Here is a 16,324-nt window from a genome sequence, read left to right as displayed (position 1 = left end):
TGCTGTACGTAGGTTCAGGTATCCTTAGGTGCCTTCAATTTTACTTCTGAGCTACCTCTTTAAGGTAAAACTAGAGATTTTTATTGTCAGAAATTTCTGATTATTGTGACATCCCCCCACAAGATCTGATTTAGGTATGTGATTGTTAGTAGGGATGATGTTTGTTTCAAGGCAGGTTTATCCAAAATTGCTCCAATGTTCTGTAAACCCAAAGTCTATGATGGTTGAATATTCCAATAAATCCTGGTAATTATTAAGGCTAATTTAGGCACATTTTTGTCAAAATATGGCATAGGTAGCAAAACAATGTGATACATGAAATGTATTCTTGAAAAAAGGAAATGGAGGATACCTAAAAGCTGAACTTTTGTGTGTTCATTTTTAAATACAAAAAGTGTATGTTTCTTAATATTTAACCAGACCTTATCTGTGAATGCAGCCTGAATGGCCAGGAAATGGGGGGATGGAGCAACATGTGTTTTGCTTTTACCCCTTATTGTACCAGACTAGGCTCCATACCTTAACTCAGCATTGGTGGGTAACCAAATATGGAGGAAAAGGGTATCTTGATCATTTACATCACTCGGGATTCCCTGCCCTATTAGGAAAATTTGTTTTTTTAGTACTGGGAGTGTGATGGGTTACCATCATTGGTCATTATAATTGATGATGGATTTACATTGTTGTATGGCAAAATTGACATTGTAACTGCTTTTGGAAACAAAAAGCCTTATTTTAAAAATCCTTTAACAATAAAAATGTGATTTTTTAACTCTTTCTTGGAATGGGTAAGGTGTAATATTATACTCCTGTACTCATTCCCTTTAGGTTTATTTTTGTTTCAAAGTTTTTATTGAAATTTTCAAAATAGTAAACAATAACATTATACAACAAGTTTTCATAGAATACCATAGTTCAACACCTCTTAGGTTACAAAGTCTAAATACAGCAGGCAATAGTTTTTCAATATTGACAATAAAAAAGATAATACACATAAATGCAATAGTACAAAAATAGTGTTTTCCACAGATTTAAAACTTGTGAGGTTTACAGGCATATCAAGTTTGGAGTTAGATCATAAAGGTTGGTGGGTAAAGGTACCTTTTATACATTCACCCCCATTGTAAACATTTGAAATTTAAATTGAAGAGAAAAATGGGGGGGGGGGGAAAAGAAGTTAAGGGTTACAAAGGAGGGGGGGAGGGAAGGGTCAGTGTTTCCTGCTTGAATCATACAGGATTATAATCTAACCACAGGTCCCATGTGTTTTAGAACTTTTTAAGGTTGTTTTTAAGAGTACAGGTCAATTTGTTGACCATTATCCAGTTAGATTGGTTTTGGTGAACTCAAGGTGAATAATGGAAGCTTTCCAGTAACAAGCAATGGTAATCCGAGCAGCTAACAGGATATATTTAATTAGTCTGATTAACTGTTTCGGAGCTATATCCTCTAATTGGGAAAAAAAGCATACTCTATTTTTCTTCGGGATGTTTACGTTGGTGACAGAGCGTATTAGGTTGAAAATGTGGATCCAAAATCTCTGAACCCTAGGACATCTCCACCAAGCATTGGAGTACCATCTCCACCAAGCATTGGAGTACCATCTCCACCAAACATGGAGTACAGTGCCAGTCTGACCACATCCTCGAAAGCAAAGAGGAGAGACAGAGGGACTGGCTTTATGGATCCTAAATGGGACCAGGTACCATCTCATCAAAACCTATAATTGGCCTCTATTATCGAAGTGTTCAGAGATATTTTGGAAATGGACACTGATAGATCCTGCCATTCTTGGGCACTCTGCTCCACCTCCAAATCTGACTCCCATTGTTTTATATAGGAAAGTTTTTTTATCATGTGGGAAGAGAGTGTTATATACTACCGAGATCCTCCCTTTGGATTTGGCTATAAAACTGCAGGTTTTTTTTTTTTATCCTGTACTCTGGTAGGGTGGTTTTAACCCTTTGAGTTTATTTTGAATAAAGGACCTGATTTTTTGATAACAGAAAATGTCTGTATATGGAAGGGAGAGGTTCTCTTGTAAATGGGAGAGGCTCACAATAGCCTTGACATCAAGATAATTTCCAAATCTGAAAAATCCTTTGTTGCGCCACCAAGAGAATTGAGCCGGTTCACAACCTGGAGGAAATTCCGGATTATGCCATAGGGGAGTAAGTGGAGCATAGGGGGGAGTAAAGGGTAAAATTAGTTTTTTGTCCATCCCATACTGAGAGAGCATATGAAAGTGAAAGACAGGATCGCAGGCCTTTTAGGTATATTTTAGAAAGTAAATAAACACATAAACAGACACAGACAAACACAAAAAAATATTAAAATGAAAACATAAAAATTCTTACCAACTTTAAAAATAAAGCTATATAATAAAGCATATTTATGTCCACAGAAGTATACCCACATCGATTACATAGTTCAGCAATGTAAAGCCACATCAAGCACAATGACCTGCCAAAGTCTTCATGCTGCACCTCTTTGTGAATAACCAAGTGAGCATTTTGCTCCATCCACATCAAAATCTTTTATGGTCACCACTGTTACACATTGCAGTTAAAAGATCTGCCCTATGCTCAAGGTGATTGACAAATTCTCAAAATACATTTTTATACCTTCCCTATATCCTCCTGCCATATGCTTTAATTGCAGTAACATTGTGACCACTAAAGGGTATGTAGTGCTGGCCATCCTAAGTCGGTAGTAGGTGCTTTCTTTGTTAGGTCTTAAGCAGTGTAGAAAAAATACTTCTCCCTGGAAAGTTTCCCAGAAATGGTGGCTGAAGGTTAGCTCTTTGTTGGGATTGTATGTTTTAGGAGGAATGTGGAAAAATAAGAATGCATAAAATCTAGATTTCATTTTGTTCAGATTTTATTATAAGAGTCCATAAGTCAACTCTTTCAGGGTTTCAGATGCCCCTTCTTTAATATGTATTGATACTGTTGAACAAAATATGTACTGGACTGATAAAATCTGTGAATTCCTAAGGATCCAGATGCTGGTTAAGCAAGTAATATTGCTGAATGTCGGAGACCTCCTCGTCTTATATTACAGAAAAGTTGCTACGAGAAAAGCATCAAATTTAACATTGTACAACCTTTCTCTAGAAATGGTTAGTTTTTAAATGTAATGTTGACCCTCTTGTGTCAATACTTGGTTGATTTACTAAAGGAGTTAAATAAGATGTTCAATTAGCAAAGTACCTGACAGTAACTCCTTGAAAGAGATAAAGCTAAAGAACTATATATATAAAAAATTTCTAAAGTGCATGTGAAATATGTGTAAAAGAGGAACTCCTTAAAAGTCCCTTGTATGTGCAATTCTGTACAATCGGACTAATGTTGGGATGTGGCATCATGAATAAGGCTATATATTGCTGGGGAACACCAATCTTCCTTTTACTTGATAAGGCAAGTGAAATATCCTTTGCCAGGAGATAATTTACTTTGTTAAATGAAGTACTATATTTCCTTAGTGAATCAAACTCTGATTCACTGATCCAGATATGCACATATGCTCTGTGATGTTCCCTCATGACCACCATCCTAATGTTTTGATGTTCATTTGGTGACACTTCTACGCACTCATCTACCGCCAACCATATGAACTAGTAGAACCCTTCCAGATTTCCTGACATATTTATGCCTCCATTTAACCTGAAAAGAAAACATATTGCTTAATTTATTTAGCATCTGCAGGTACACATTGCTAAACATTGTTTCCTCAGCACAAAGCACCATTCAGCTTACCTGTGTTCATAACCCTAACAAGATATTTTTCAGTCTTCTCAAACAAAAACATCCATGGATTAGTCTGCTTTGCTTTTAATATTTTTGAAAAAAGCAGACACACAGTGGTCCAATGATTTCAAGAAAATGTATTTTAGATAGAAAGTTAAATTGAATATCTAAGAGATGACGCATTGAAACCTCAAAGTCTTTAGGCATGTGCACAATTATACACTTACAAAAAATAAGGTAACACAGTTATTATTTGTTGACTAACAATCACATCAGGTTATGGGATGTAAAGAAAACCAGAGCTTGCACAGGGCTTACCAAAGGAAAAACCATGCAAGGGAGCTTTCTATATTGCTATGAATCTTACATCTATGATTTTATCTCAAAGAGGTAATGAATTAGGTTCTGTACACACACATTTCTGTTTCTTGAAATTATTTTTTGTGATTGTTTCCTGTGACCAGAGAAACAGCAATGTGATGTACAAAAAGTCCTGTTTAATTCAAAAAAGAGGTCAAGGGGAGGACAAGCAAGTGACACCCTGTCGTGTCCACCTTCACAGGAAAAGTGGTTGTACAGTGCTTGTTTGCCAGATGTCTGTACACATGCTAGATTCTCGTTAGATATGACCATAATCGCTCATCTTGAGCGACAATAATCTAGCATATGTATGTATGTAGCTTTACTTATGACTTATTTGTTGTTGTTTTTTAATGCAGATCTTTACAATTCAGGGAAAAAAAAGTGTTTGATGTATTTCTTAGATTGTCACCCATTTGGCAATCCTTTCCCTCTTTTTTTTCTTTGATTTGTAGGTTTTTATTTCAAGCCGAATGGAGATCTAATGGATCTAAATGGTTTTTATAATGTTATTATTAAACATACATATGAAACAGTGCATTTAATATAATTTAATTTTTTAGTAGATTTCATTGTTTGCCATGTTTGCACACCCAGGTTTTGCTTTTTTTAAGTAACCTATCACTAATAAAGTTGGTTAGATCAAAAGAAATACTGCATTTCAAAGTCAAAGTCAAGAATGTTTGTGCTGGCCAGATGCACTTTGTTACCTGTACGTAAAGTACAGTTTTGCAATCTTGTCTTGGACAAACACTGCACTCTGTATCTTTCCATCATCTGAAATCATTCCACCTGGGACAGCAGCCAGTTCTTAGGCAAGGAAAATCTTAGAAAATCCTGTACACATGTTAACCCCTCCAAAGCCAGAACTACCCCTGTGCTGCTAGGGCTTACTCAAAACAATGTTAAAGAACACATTTTATGAAGCTAATTATTTGGACATTTGTGCTTTAGTGAAAATGTATATAATACTATAAAAACAGAAATTTTTTGGAGGGTTGTGATAGGCCATGTACTTGACCTTGAAATAATTAACAATTTAGTTTTATTGCAGTAAAATCAACATGGCAAAACTGCAGATTTACATTGTTAGTGCCATCAGTCACCCGTAACATAAAATAGAAAAAAATGAAATGTATTTATAAGTGATCAGTATTTTGTCACAAGGTATATGGAAATGTACCAACCCCACCTGGAAATGGCTATGCTTTAATTGCAGTCCTAAATACGCTCACTTCTGGTTCTATCTCAGATTTTTTCTTTAGGGTTTTTTATTCAGGAGTCTCTTCTCTAAGTTTATTAAACTACAAGCTGCTGAGAATCTCTCTCAAACTTTTCCAGCAGTTCTTGGAAGGACCCTGGCCAAGCCAGGCCAGCCAGTGCAGAACCCTTTAGACACCACATCTCCATCTTCCTCAGGAAATCAGAATATTTAAATGGCCAAGTATATGATTTCAAGCTCCATCCCAAATGGATGCCAACCTGTCCATTGGTGGACAAACAAATACAACTAGCAAATGATAGGCTCCCCATCTCAGAATCAGGTCCTTACCTACAACATTAGACAGCCTGCCATAACTCCAAGGGAGAATGACATTAAAAAGACCAATACATAAAATAAAAAAACTGTCATGACTGTTGAAAATAACACCTAATCTACAAATTACTTGTCTGTACCTATGTTGACAACAATTTGTTACAGTATGTAAAACATGGCTGTGTAATGGTCACAAAACTGATTATTGTGATATTGATTAGCTGTGCATATGAATGGACGAATTTAAATATTTGACATACTAACATTTAATGCAATTGACCTTTGCTTTAGTATGTTGACTTTAACCATAAAGTAGTGGAGATTGGTGTTAAATGGACAATATTAGAACAAAAATGAATAACAGCAAACAAAATTGTGGGAATTCTAAACAGTATTGGTAACTTTATAAAAGGAACCTTTGTTATACCTTGTTACTTTGGTAATCACTGAAACATATTAAACATGTATCCAGCTAACCAGGGCACCATGTACGCACACTTGTTTTCTTTAAGTGACAAGAAAAATGATGATGGCTTTGGAGTCTGCACCTTTGAAAACAAGGGAGCAATCATAGTCCCTATACTTCTTTTTGTTTGGTTCCTCCTAAAGTAATATTATAATGCTATTGAGAGATAGAACATGCTATACTCAGTGAATGCAGGTACATACAGATCATCCATAAATCAACGGTTTAAAAAAATTATTTATTTTACAGCTTTCACATGACTTAAAAGAGGTGACAACTCAATTCATTACAGAAAAATAACTGAACGGTTTTTGAGTGCAGTAAAGACCAAAAATTCAGTCATTCAGTCATATGAGGATTAAAAACAATTTTTTTTGTCCTGATTTAATAAAGAATTTTTACATTCAGAATTTCATGATCACAACCACATGCCAAGCTGAACAACCAAAGCATCATGCTACTGTGATTGCATACACAGGGCAAACTCAATAAAGTGGTTACATAGGATCACAATAGGATTTTCCTAAACCAGTTACCTATTTGCATTTTCTATGTTGGGCTTTTACATCTTGAAGTGTTGAAAGATATGTGTTCTCAGAAAAGGCGAGTGTAAAACCACTGAAAATAAAAACCACTACTGCATGCCTTGGGCATACATGCACCCTTCCGCTGCTATTCGTGAACACATGTTGTAATAATAAATGACTATTCTCACACTTTTTGGAAGTTGCACCAATTGATGATTAAGAACTTGTCGCATTTATTGGAGGAATCCTAACACACATATTTCTTTAAATTATGTGCTGTATCCACTGCATAAAAGACACAAAAACAGCCTTAGTTGGATGTTCAATGCACACCGGGAACACAGGGATAGTAAATATGTACACTGAAAAAAGGATAAGTTGTATGCTATTGTAATATAGATTATAGATGCCCACACAATACCTACACTTTCTGCTTGAATGATAAGCAGCAGGGTCCGACTGCTATAATCACAATTTGTGTTGTAGGGTAAAGTTTAGGAACAGCAATTGAACCAAATGACATCAATATTTACATTTTGTTTACTAAAATGACAACCTGATTGCAAGGTATAACTGGTTACAGGTTTAAATGCAAAGATCATTTGTAAATGATATTACAAAATGCTTGTGTAGAAATTATATGTTATAATTACTACCTTTAATTAGTCTTATACCTTGAGCATTCTATGTACACCCATATAAAATTCACCAAGCTACACAGGATGCAGAAAGTCCATCCTGTCCCTCTCTCGGCCACGTTTACTGGCAGTACATGGCTGTCAAAAAAACAGACATGCTGTGTAAATACAGCAGCTGGCTCCAGCCTATACTGCCAAAAAACAAACTTTCTGATCAATGTTGGAAAGTAGTGTGAATATTGTTGTTCATTTGCTCTGTTTCATTATTTTGTAGATCACGGCATCAAGTTTCAATGAGCATATGTTTATTTTTAATAAATAAGATTTTTGTATTTAATGCATCTACAAAATGGACAAATATATGCATCTAGAATATCTAATGAACTTTAATCTAGAATATCTAATGCATACTTTTTAAGCTTTTAATTAAATAAATATAAAAGATTTATACCAATTCCGAACTCTGAACTCTTAACTTTTTTTTATATTAGGAAACTACATTCATTATATTATCTGACTGGTACCCGCTGCTTTTTTAAATATATTGTACATTTTACATAGTTAAGTTGAGAAAAATACGTTTTGTTGAGTTTGACCTTTAAAACATGAGTTCTAGAGAAATCTCTGTTAAGTGTACCACAATTTGTTTAATGAAGAATGTATTCCTGTCCTCTAAAGACTATCACATAAAACTGCAAACCAACATTTTATTATGTATTTTTTTTTGGTAGTAAATTTTTGTTTAACCTAAACAATCCACTTATCCACTTTATGTTGTTCTGGACAAGTTTGTCCAAACATGTAATAACAGGGCCCTGAAGAGTAATATTCTTAACACTATATTTAAAACAACAAAAGTTGTCTTTGCACGACCCACCTACTTTTTAAAAAAGGTATGAAGGCTGCTATTCCTGACTTCTATAAATACTAGTTTCCTTTCATTTTTCTTATCACCTTGCTTGTTTTGGGTCAGCATTTCAAACACTGCAGCAGCAGTGTCTTGATTTCTTTCTCTAAGCCTCAGCTCAGAGACAGTAGACAGTCCTTGTAGAGGTCTATAGGAATCATCCATGGTTGTCTTTCAGCTTTGAGATGTAGAGATTGCTGTGAGATGCAGGTAACTATACATTTGTTTACAAGAGTTCATTAGTTTAGGTAAATTAAGTATCTCTTCATGTCTACAAACTTTACGTTTTTACTCACCAAGCACTGCAATTAAATATCATTACTCAAGTCCTCAATAAGTACATTTGGTATCTCATTATTTTCTCCAAAGACAGTAATTGATTATATAAGAATTAATAGCATCATTATGAAGTAAGAAAGTGTAAAAAAAAAGTTAAGTTAAAAACTGGTTCAGGAGAACTTGTATGTGGAGATTGTAATGATCATGGACATTCAAAAGACAGATCCAGTGCATAGTATGCTTCAGTGGTGCCTTAACGATCCATAAGGTGTTACAAAAGAGTACAATTTTCATGAACAATCTCAGCAACACCTTGTCAGTGCATATATTGAATTGATTACACATATCAGCACCCCAAACTAATTTATGTCTGCAGTTTAGCAGTAACACTAACTTTCTCATCCAACTGAAACAACCACCCACAGCTTAAAAAAGGGTTTTTAAATGTGTGCTACATTCCATAATATAATTGTTCTCATCCAGAGTATAAGAACAACACCTGTTTCAGTGACAACAATCAAACAGTGCATTACTTTGGGAAGACACAAACAAATAATAAAGTCAACCATCTCTCAGTTTTACTAAAATTATATCACAAAATAAATAAACCCTTATGGCTATATATACATCATAAATATGTGCCAAGAAAAGCAATATGTGATTGTTAGGAGATGCTTATGGGGCCAGCAATCCTGTGCTGTGCACCACTGCAGTATCTCTTCCTATTTATTCTGTCCAGTGTAGACACTTGCAGCAGCAAGAAAATAGAAGAATCTTCTGCTTCCTTTTATCTGTACAGCCTGAAATGTACGGTACTTTCTTGGCATCCCCAGCACACACTCTGAGGCTGTGCACAGCTGAAGGGGATTTCAGGAGCTGATTAGTGCTCCTGTGCTGCCATTGGCTGCTGGGTCTTTACGAGGGGATGCTGAGAAATTCCTGGCTTTGTTCCCTTTCAGATGAACTGGAAAAATGAGTGTGGGGGCACATGACAGCCTAATACAGGGTTCTCCCCAGGCCCTTTTAGCAGGGCGCACCACCCGGCACTTTTCAGCACCCACCCGGCTGTTTTTGGGTGGTTACTAAAGAGTTTGGTCACAATACAGGGGGTGCCACCCACCTACAACGTTTCATTCTAACTACAAATACAGTACATTAGATATAGTCCAAAGTGACCTCTTCACTACATGATATATACCTTATACACCACGATATACCAGTCATAATAGAATATCTTACATCAACTTTTAAATGCAGCAATTATGAAACAGTTATAGGGATACAAAAACACTCAAAATAATATAGAAATAATAATTGACAGTTAATTAATGTTTGCAGTGCAAGCTGATCCTTGAAGAATACATCAATATTAGCTTTAACGTAGGGAAGGGTATTCCTAATACACATACCACTTGTGTTTTATTGTATGATGCAGCAAATAATGAATCCCTGCATGGACGCACATAAAGTGGCCAGGTACAGATACATGAAGCACAGTGTGTAAACAGTCAACAAGCCCTAGACAACAAAAGGTATAAGCACAGTCCTAAATGTTGAAAGTGCAGTAACATGTTTGTGATGTGAATCTGCGAATCTGAAATCCACATAGATAGCAGTGGATAGAAAAGCACAAAGCAAACCCACAAGTGGTAGAACTTTAACAGATGATACATTATTCACATTCAGCTCCTTGTGTGTAACCTGTCTGCATCTAGCGGAGGAGAAGTTGACAAAATATGTGAAGGTTGCCTTTATACTTTTAAACAAGCTTCCATCAGTAACATATTTTCTGAACCACTAAGGCCCCAATTAAACAGAAAGCTCACAGTCTGCCCACTGGAGTATATGTCCAGCCTGAATCATACATAAAAGTGATACAGCCAAGTACAATATATGCACGCAACAGGCTTTTCTTGACTCATGGTGTGGTTTCTTTTCTTTCATTTTTAAACCATTCCAGCTGTTTCTCTATGATCAACCAAAGCCTCATAAAAGATCAGTAAAACATTGTTAAAGTGGCGGAGATAAATACCAAATGGAAAATTTGTTAAATTAAATAATGCAAGAAATTGTTGTAATTTTTCTATCTTAAAAAACTATGATTTTAAAATCTCATATAATTAAACCTTGCACAGTACTGCTACTTCATGTATGCAAAAACATTTAATTTCTTTTAACCAAAGTTAAAAAGGTAATTTCTTTTAACCAAACAATCATTTGCATTAGATGTGAGTAATCACATTTTCAAGAAATAGATAGGTGACCTTAATGTTTTACTTATGTTTATACAGGCAAATTGGGATAAATTACACAAGCCGCACAGTGAAAGCAAAAGTCAGCAAGAATAGTATGACTTACGTAGTCATGAAAAGCCTTGGCTTCACTAGAGTGTTCACAAGTCTCTCTCCTATCAGGTGCTGCACAATACAAATCCCAAAAAACGCTGAAGAAAAAAAAACACACAAATTAGTAAATGAAGTAAAAGAATATTTTAAAAGATAAATCCTAATAAAAGTAACACAATTGCTAATAAAGACAGGAATAAAGTGCCAGTGCATTGTACAAATAACAAAAAATATGAATTTGTTAGTTAAATTACTTTGCATCTACCATTAGTAATACTGGTCAACCAGAAGACAAATATACCATATTAGTGGTACAATGTGTGTATGTGTGTGCGCCAGCAAAGTTTAGCAGTTTAGGAAGTGCTATTGATATGATGATAAAAGAAAAATTCAGGTGGACTTTTTATAAAGACTAGTAAATTCTAGGCAAACATGCATGCCTAGATTTGCACTGCTACTACCTGACTAGAGAACGATGAAGATGGTGTATTTCACTACATTCATATGAAGAAATTAGGTAAATATTTGGAAAAAGCAGATCTCCTAAAATTTGGGGTAATAGCCAATTTTGGTTATTAGGAGTGAGCATGCCTAAAGCAGAAAGATTTATCCTTGAAAAGCCCTTTGCTCTGAAACTCTAGATCATCCTTTCCCAACCTTTTGATGCCAGTGGAATACTTGAAATAAGTTTTAGGTTTCAAGAAACCTCTACAATTCACAAGGGGTCAGAGGGAATAACGCAACTTGCACTAGTGCTTAGTGTGAACATAAAGCAGTCAGAATTCCAATGCTACAGACACCTAAAAACATTATTGGAATAAGTAGTTATGACTATGTGACTATGCAGACACCATAGAATGTCACTTCAATCAGTCATTGCTCAGGAAATCCCTCTAAAGGAACCCTAGGGTTCCACAAAAGCCTTGTTTAGAATAGCTGCTTTAGATTTTTGTAATCAACCTATTTAAAAAGCATCCACACTTTGGTCAACTTTATATTCCAAGTTGTCTGTCCTTTAAATGATAGACATTTGGCCACATGGTAAAAATGAAAAAAATTGCAGGGTCTGTATATTGGCAGTGATTGATATTCTAAATAGCATTCTAAGAACACTAGAAAAAAAGTAGTACAACTCGAACAGAATAGAAAGGAATGAACAATCACTCTGCTGGTAGAGAATTACAGTGTGGCCAATGTAGTTTTTATTGCTAATACATCATGATAGATAAAAGGGTCTCTTGCATCCCTGGCAAGTAGCTGTATCATCTGCCCTCCCACAGACATACACCCACATAAATTCAGAAGAAAAAAAAAACTTTACTGCAATAGCAATATTATTATTCATAAAACTGTTAAATTAACAACTGTTACATGTTAGTTAGTAATTCTTTAATTTAATTGATGAAATGTAATGTAATTTAATGGTGTAAATAATAAAGTATATAAATTAATTTAATTACAGAGACTGTTCCAAATACACATTTGTACCTGTAGTGGTTAGTTATCCAGGGTTATTTAAACTGACTTTTCAACCAAAACAAGGGAATTCTTGCAGTAAAGGGGGGCCCTGTCTTGCATGGCTGTCTTTTTTTTTACATAAATTACCATGCAGGCTCAAACTCCAGTCCAGTTTGCAATATTTGGTATATTCTAAATATCAAACCCCTTTGAGAAGGCCGTTCAACACAGAGTTTATCAAAGGAGATGAGGGCAGGAAATCTGAGCATAATGTCTGATCTGCAGGTAGCTATAGAAAGAGGAGCGTGGAATTTCAAATTTCTTGTGCACCTCTGAGAATGTCTAGAGATCAGTCTACACATACACATGGATGAACACTCTGCTCGAAATGAAAGAGTTTGCAACCGTGCAAAGGCCGAGTCATGTGGGGCAAACTGTTGCTCGGTATCTCAGATGTAAGAGATTCAATGGCAAATATTAGGAAGAGCTTGCGTTTTGGTGGAGTTAATTTTGTAACCAGAGAGGATGCCATACTCATCTAACACCTTATGGTAATTAGGTAGTGTTTAGTGAGGGTTAGTTAGTTTTAGATATACGCCGTCCACGTACAGCGCTATGGTAAACTTTGGTTCTATTGGGCACACCACTGATATCAGGATGTTGTTGAATGGTTGCCGCCAGCCGTTCTATGCACAAAGCAAATGGCAATGGTGAAATTGGACAGCCCTGTCTGGTGCCATTAAGAAAGTAGAACTTCTGTAGTAAAGTTTACCTTCAGCAGTGGGTTGGAAGTATAATGCAGAAGTGGAATCTAGAAAGGGGTCTCAGATCCCAATTCACCTTAATGTCAGCATCATGAAGGCCAGCTAAGCCCATCAAATGATTTCTCTGCTCCCAGACTTTGGACTACTACTTCCATGTCCAGTTTGTTAAGCGTGTCAATTAAAAAAATTGTGCCCCTTGTCACCTGCCTGGCATTTCACAATGAACTCAACTTGGTACTTAAATCCTGGGTAGGTATATCTCAAACCTGCTGGCTAGGATTCTACTGAAAGTTTTAGGATATTAGTTAAGCAGCGCTATTGGGTGATACTTGGCCGGTTTTGAGGGTCCTTACTCGGTTTGGGTGTCAACCAATAGTCATCTTACAAATCACACCTAGTAACCAATCCAAGAGCCCCAATGATATCCAATGGGAATTAATTGTATAAAACTGGTAACTGGGAGAATGGTAGGGAGCCAGAAGCAAGCCAGAGCCATCCAGAAGCCAGCAGCAGAAGGAAGCCTGTGAGTATGAGTCACTGGGTAAGCAAGAAATAGTTAGCCATGCAAGAAGCATGGAGTCATGTAGGAAGTTAGCAAGTCTGTTCTTAGGAAATAAGGCTTCTGGGGTACCGATTTACATCTTAACAGGTAGCTATAAGATATTCCCGAATGCATTCCTACATTGTATTATATATGTCTATGTTATTGTTATGTTGTTTTGCTGTTTTGTAATTGCTGTATTATGTACTAACCATTATTAGATTACTACAGGGGGTTACCTACTAACAACCTTATTTTCATTTACTGTATACTTTGTTGATTGAAGTTCCTATCTCTATATCAAACAAAATTGCTGTGCATTTTATGTTTCAATGTGTTTCTTAAATAAACTGTTTGAATGACTAGCTAATATTTGTGCACAAACCTACATTTATTGAATATATATGTGCATTGGAAGAGTGATATAATATCCATATTTTTGCAGATAATATTCATAATCAACACAAGTTAAATACAAAAAAAATGGAATACTAAATACACGTTTTGTGGATATACAAGTGGATTTGTGTGAAAACTGTCTGGTCTGTGCTCTTGTGAAAATGTTGTGTCCTCCTTCCCATACTTTTGGGGTGGGAGTGACCTGACAAGAAGAAAGTTATGGCTGTAATGCCAGATGGGTCATAAGAAAGAAAGCAGCAGGTAAAAAACAAAATAAAATTTCATACTAACAATTGAAAACTTTTTTTTTTTTACATTATAATGTAACAATAAGATTTGGTCAAAGTGAGCTATCAATGGTCACATAACAATTTGATTAGTTAAGATCAGTGTATATTTGTTAACTCCAGATATCTTACAGTTGAGTGCTGACACTGGCATTTTATGGGTATGCGTAAAGAAATGCAAGCTTCTCCTCGCCTGATTCTTCCCAGTTTGATGATATGAAAATGGGCACTCCCTGGGGTAAACCAGGTCATGTGATCTCGCTGCTGGAACTGTTGCTTTTTTGGACCATTGTGCTCATTCAATAAAGATAAGTACTAACTTTTAATTAGGCAGTGCCTGAGTGTTTGTTGTCGTTCTTTGACAATTCCTGACACTTGTAGTCCCACAAATACTTCCACCTGGTTACAGATTCAAAAGTCTCGTAATAACGATACAGGAAGCCATCTGGACCTGTGGCCTGTGTAATGGCAGATTTGAGACAGTGGCCAGGACTTCATACTTACTAATAGGTTTGGTAAAGCGGAACTAAACCGAAAACAAAAAAAATGACACTTACATTTAATCTTGCAGGTCCCTCAATGGTGCCGATTCCTTCTGCAATCTGGTCCTGCGTCGTCCTAAAATTCCTCTTCGACTGCCATCTTCATTGTTCACTTCCATCTACTTCCTCGGTCTTCTTAGCACGTCACCTGATCTCGCACTACGCAGGTGCGAGATCCGGTGAGGTAGCCCACTGTAAAGGGGAAAAATACTGTGGTTGCATCTCTTTCCCTTAATAGGAAAAATGCCCCTCCTGCAAATGTCCGAGATTAGGGCATGTGCAGAAGGAGCACCCAGAGCCTCCCGGGATGCGTGATGTAGGTATCCTGGGGGGCTCTGCACTCTCATTCAGTCTTGATCCCCTAGGCGAATAGGAATTGTTCCAGTTTCCCCATAGTGTGGGTAAGTTGTGTACGCTGTAATAATTTTGAGCTTAGTGGACTCCAATATTTTCCCTGAATGACTGCCTATGGGCCTTCCATAATGTAGAGATCTAGGAAACTGAATTTGCGTTCTCTTCCTTGAAAATGCTATATAATATTGAAAGGGAATATTTTTTTACTAATTCTTAAGGGATTTCAAGAAAAAATCATTAATAAGGATACATTTGAATTTTTATACAATTTCTGTCCTAGATAACCAACATTTGATGCTTCGCCCAAAATTCATCTCATCTCCTTCATCCCCCTGGTCGACCCATTTTATTGGGGATTGGAAGTCTAACCAGTAATGTCAATAGACTAGTGGATCTATTTCTGGGACCACATGTGCTTGGATTGACTTTTTTTTTTGATGACATGCCTGATCTTCCTAAAATGAGTATTGAAGCAATTCTATTAACGATAGATGTAGAAGCTCTTTCAAGCATTTCCAATAATTTGGGAGTGCAAAGAATTGGGAAATTTCTGGTGGAAAGAGATCACACATTGTGGCCTTATGTTGACTTTATTTGTCAACTCCTAAACTTCATCTTAACTAGAAATACATTCATGTTTGACAGTAAATATTATTTACAAGTCCTAGGAGTGGCCATGGGCACTTGTTGTGCTACCACCTATGCAAATATCTTCTTGGGAGGATGGGAAAGAGACATGTTTTCCCAAGATACACTATCTATGTACCTCTCCCATATTCTTCTATGGAAGAGGTATCATTGATTATATTTTTCCTATTTGGACAGGCACTGTAGAATTACTATAGGAAACTAACACATATAATTTAAAATTTACCGTGGTATACAATGATTCAAAAGTTTCTTTTTTGGATATTTAAATCCTGAAACCTTTGGACAATACTTTGGCCTCTTCCATATACCAGAAAGCCACAGCAGGAAATACAATATTATTTCCTACTAGTGCTCACCCTACCACTCTGATTAAGAGTATTCCTTACTCTCAGTATCTCAGAATTCGGAGAAATTGCTCGGATGATAATGATTATGAAGTACAAGCTGAAGAATTACATGGTTATCACAGAGGGGTTACATTAAAAATAATAATAAAGAAGGCCTATCATAAAGTAAACTT

The 16,324-nt window shown here is 36.1% G+C and overlaps 1 protein-coding gene across 1 annotated transcript in view; it reads right to left on the bottom strand.

The window, feature by feature from the left end:
• Positions 1 to 16,324, bottom strand: part of SSBP4 (single stranded DNA binding protein 4) — a 256,151-nt gene that overhangs the window by 151,155 nt on the left and 88,672 nt on the right. The window contains exon 4 of the mRNA XM_072405033.1: positions 10,822 to 10,906. Coding sequence (XP_072261134.1) covers positions 10,822 to 10,906 — 85 coding nt within the window. The remainder of the gene's footprint in view (positions 1 to 10,821; positions 10,907 to 16,324) is intronic.

The sequence above is a fragment of the Pyxicephalus adspersus genome, chromosome 3 (genome assembly GCF_032062135.1).
Source record: "Pyxicephalus adspersus chromosome 3, UCB_Pads_2.0, whole genome shotgun sequence".
Taxonomy (NCBI): Eukaryota; Metazoa; Chordata; class Amphibia; order Anura; family Pyxicephalidae; genus Pyxicephalus; species Pyxicephalus adspersus.
The sequence above is the reverse complement of the archived record's forward strand: the minus strand, read 5'-3'. Positions and strand labels throughout refer to the sequence as shown.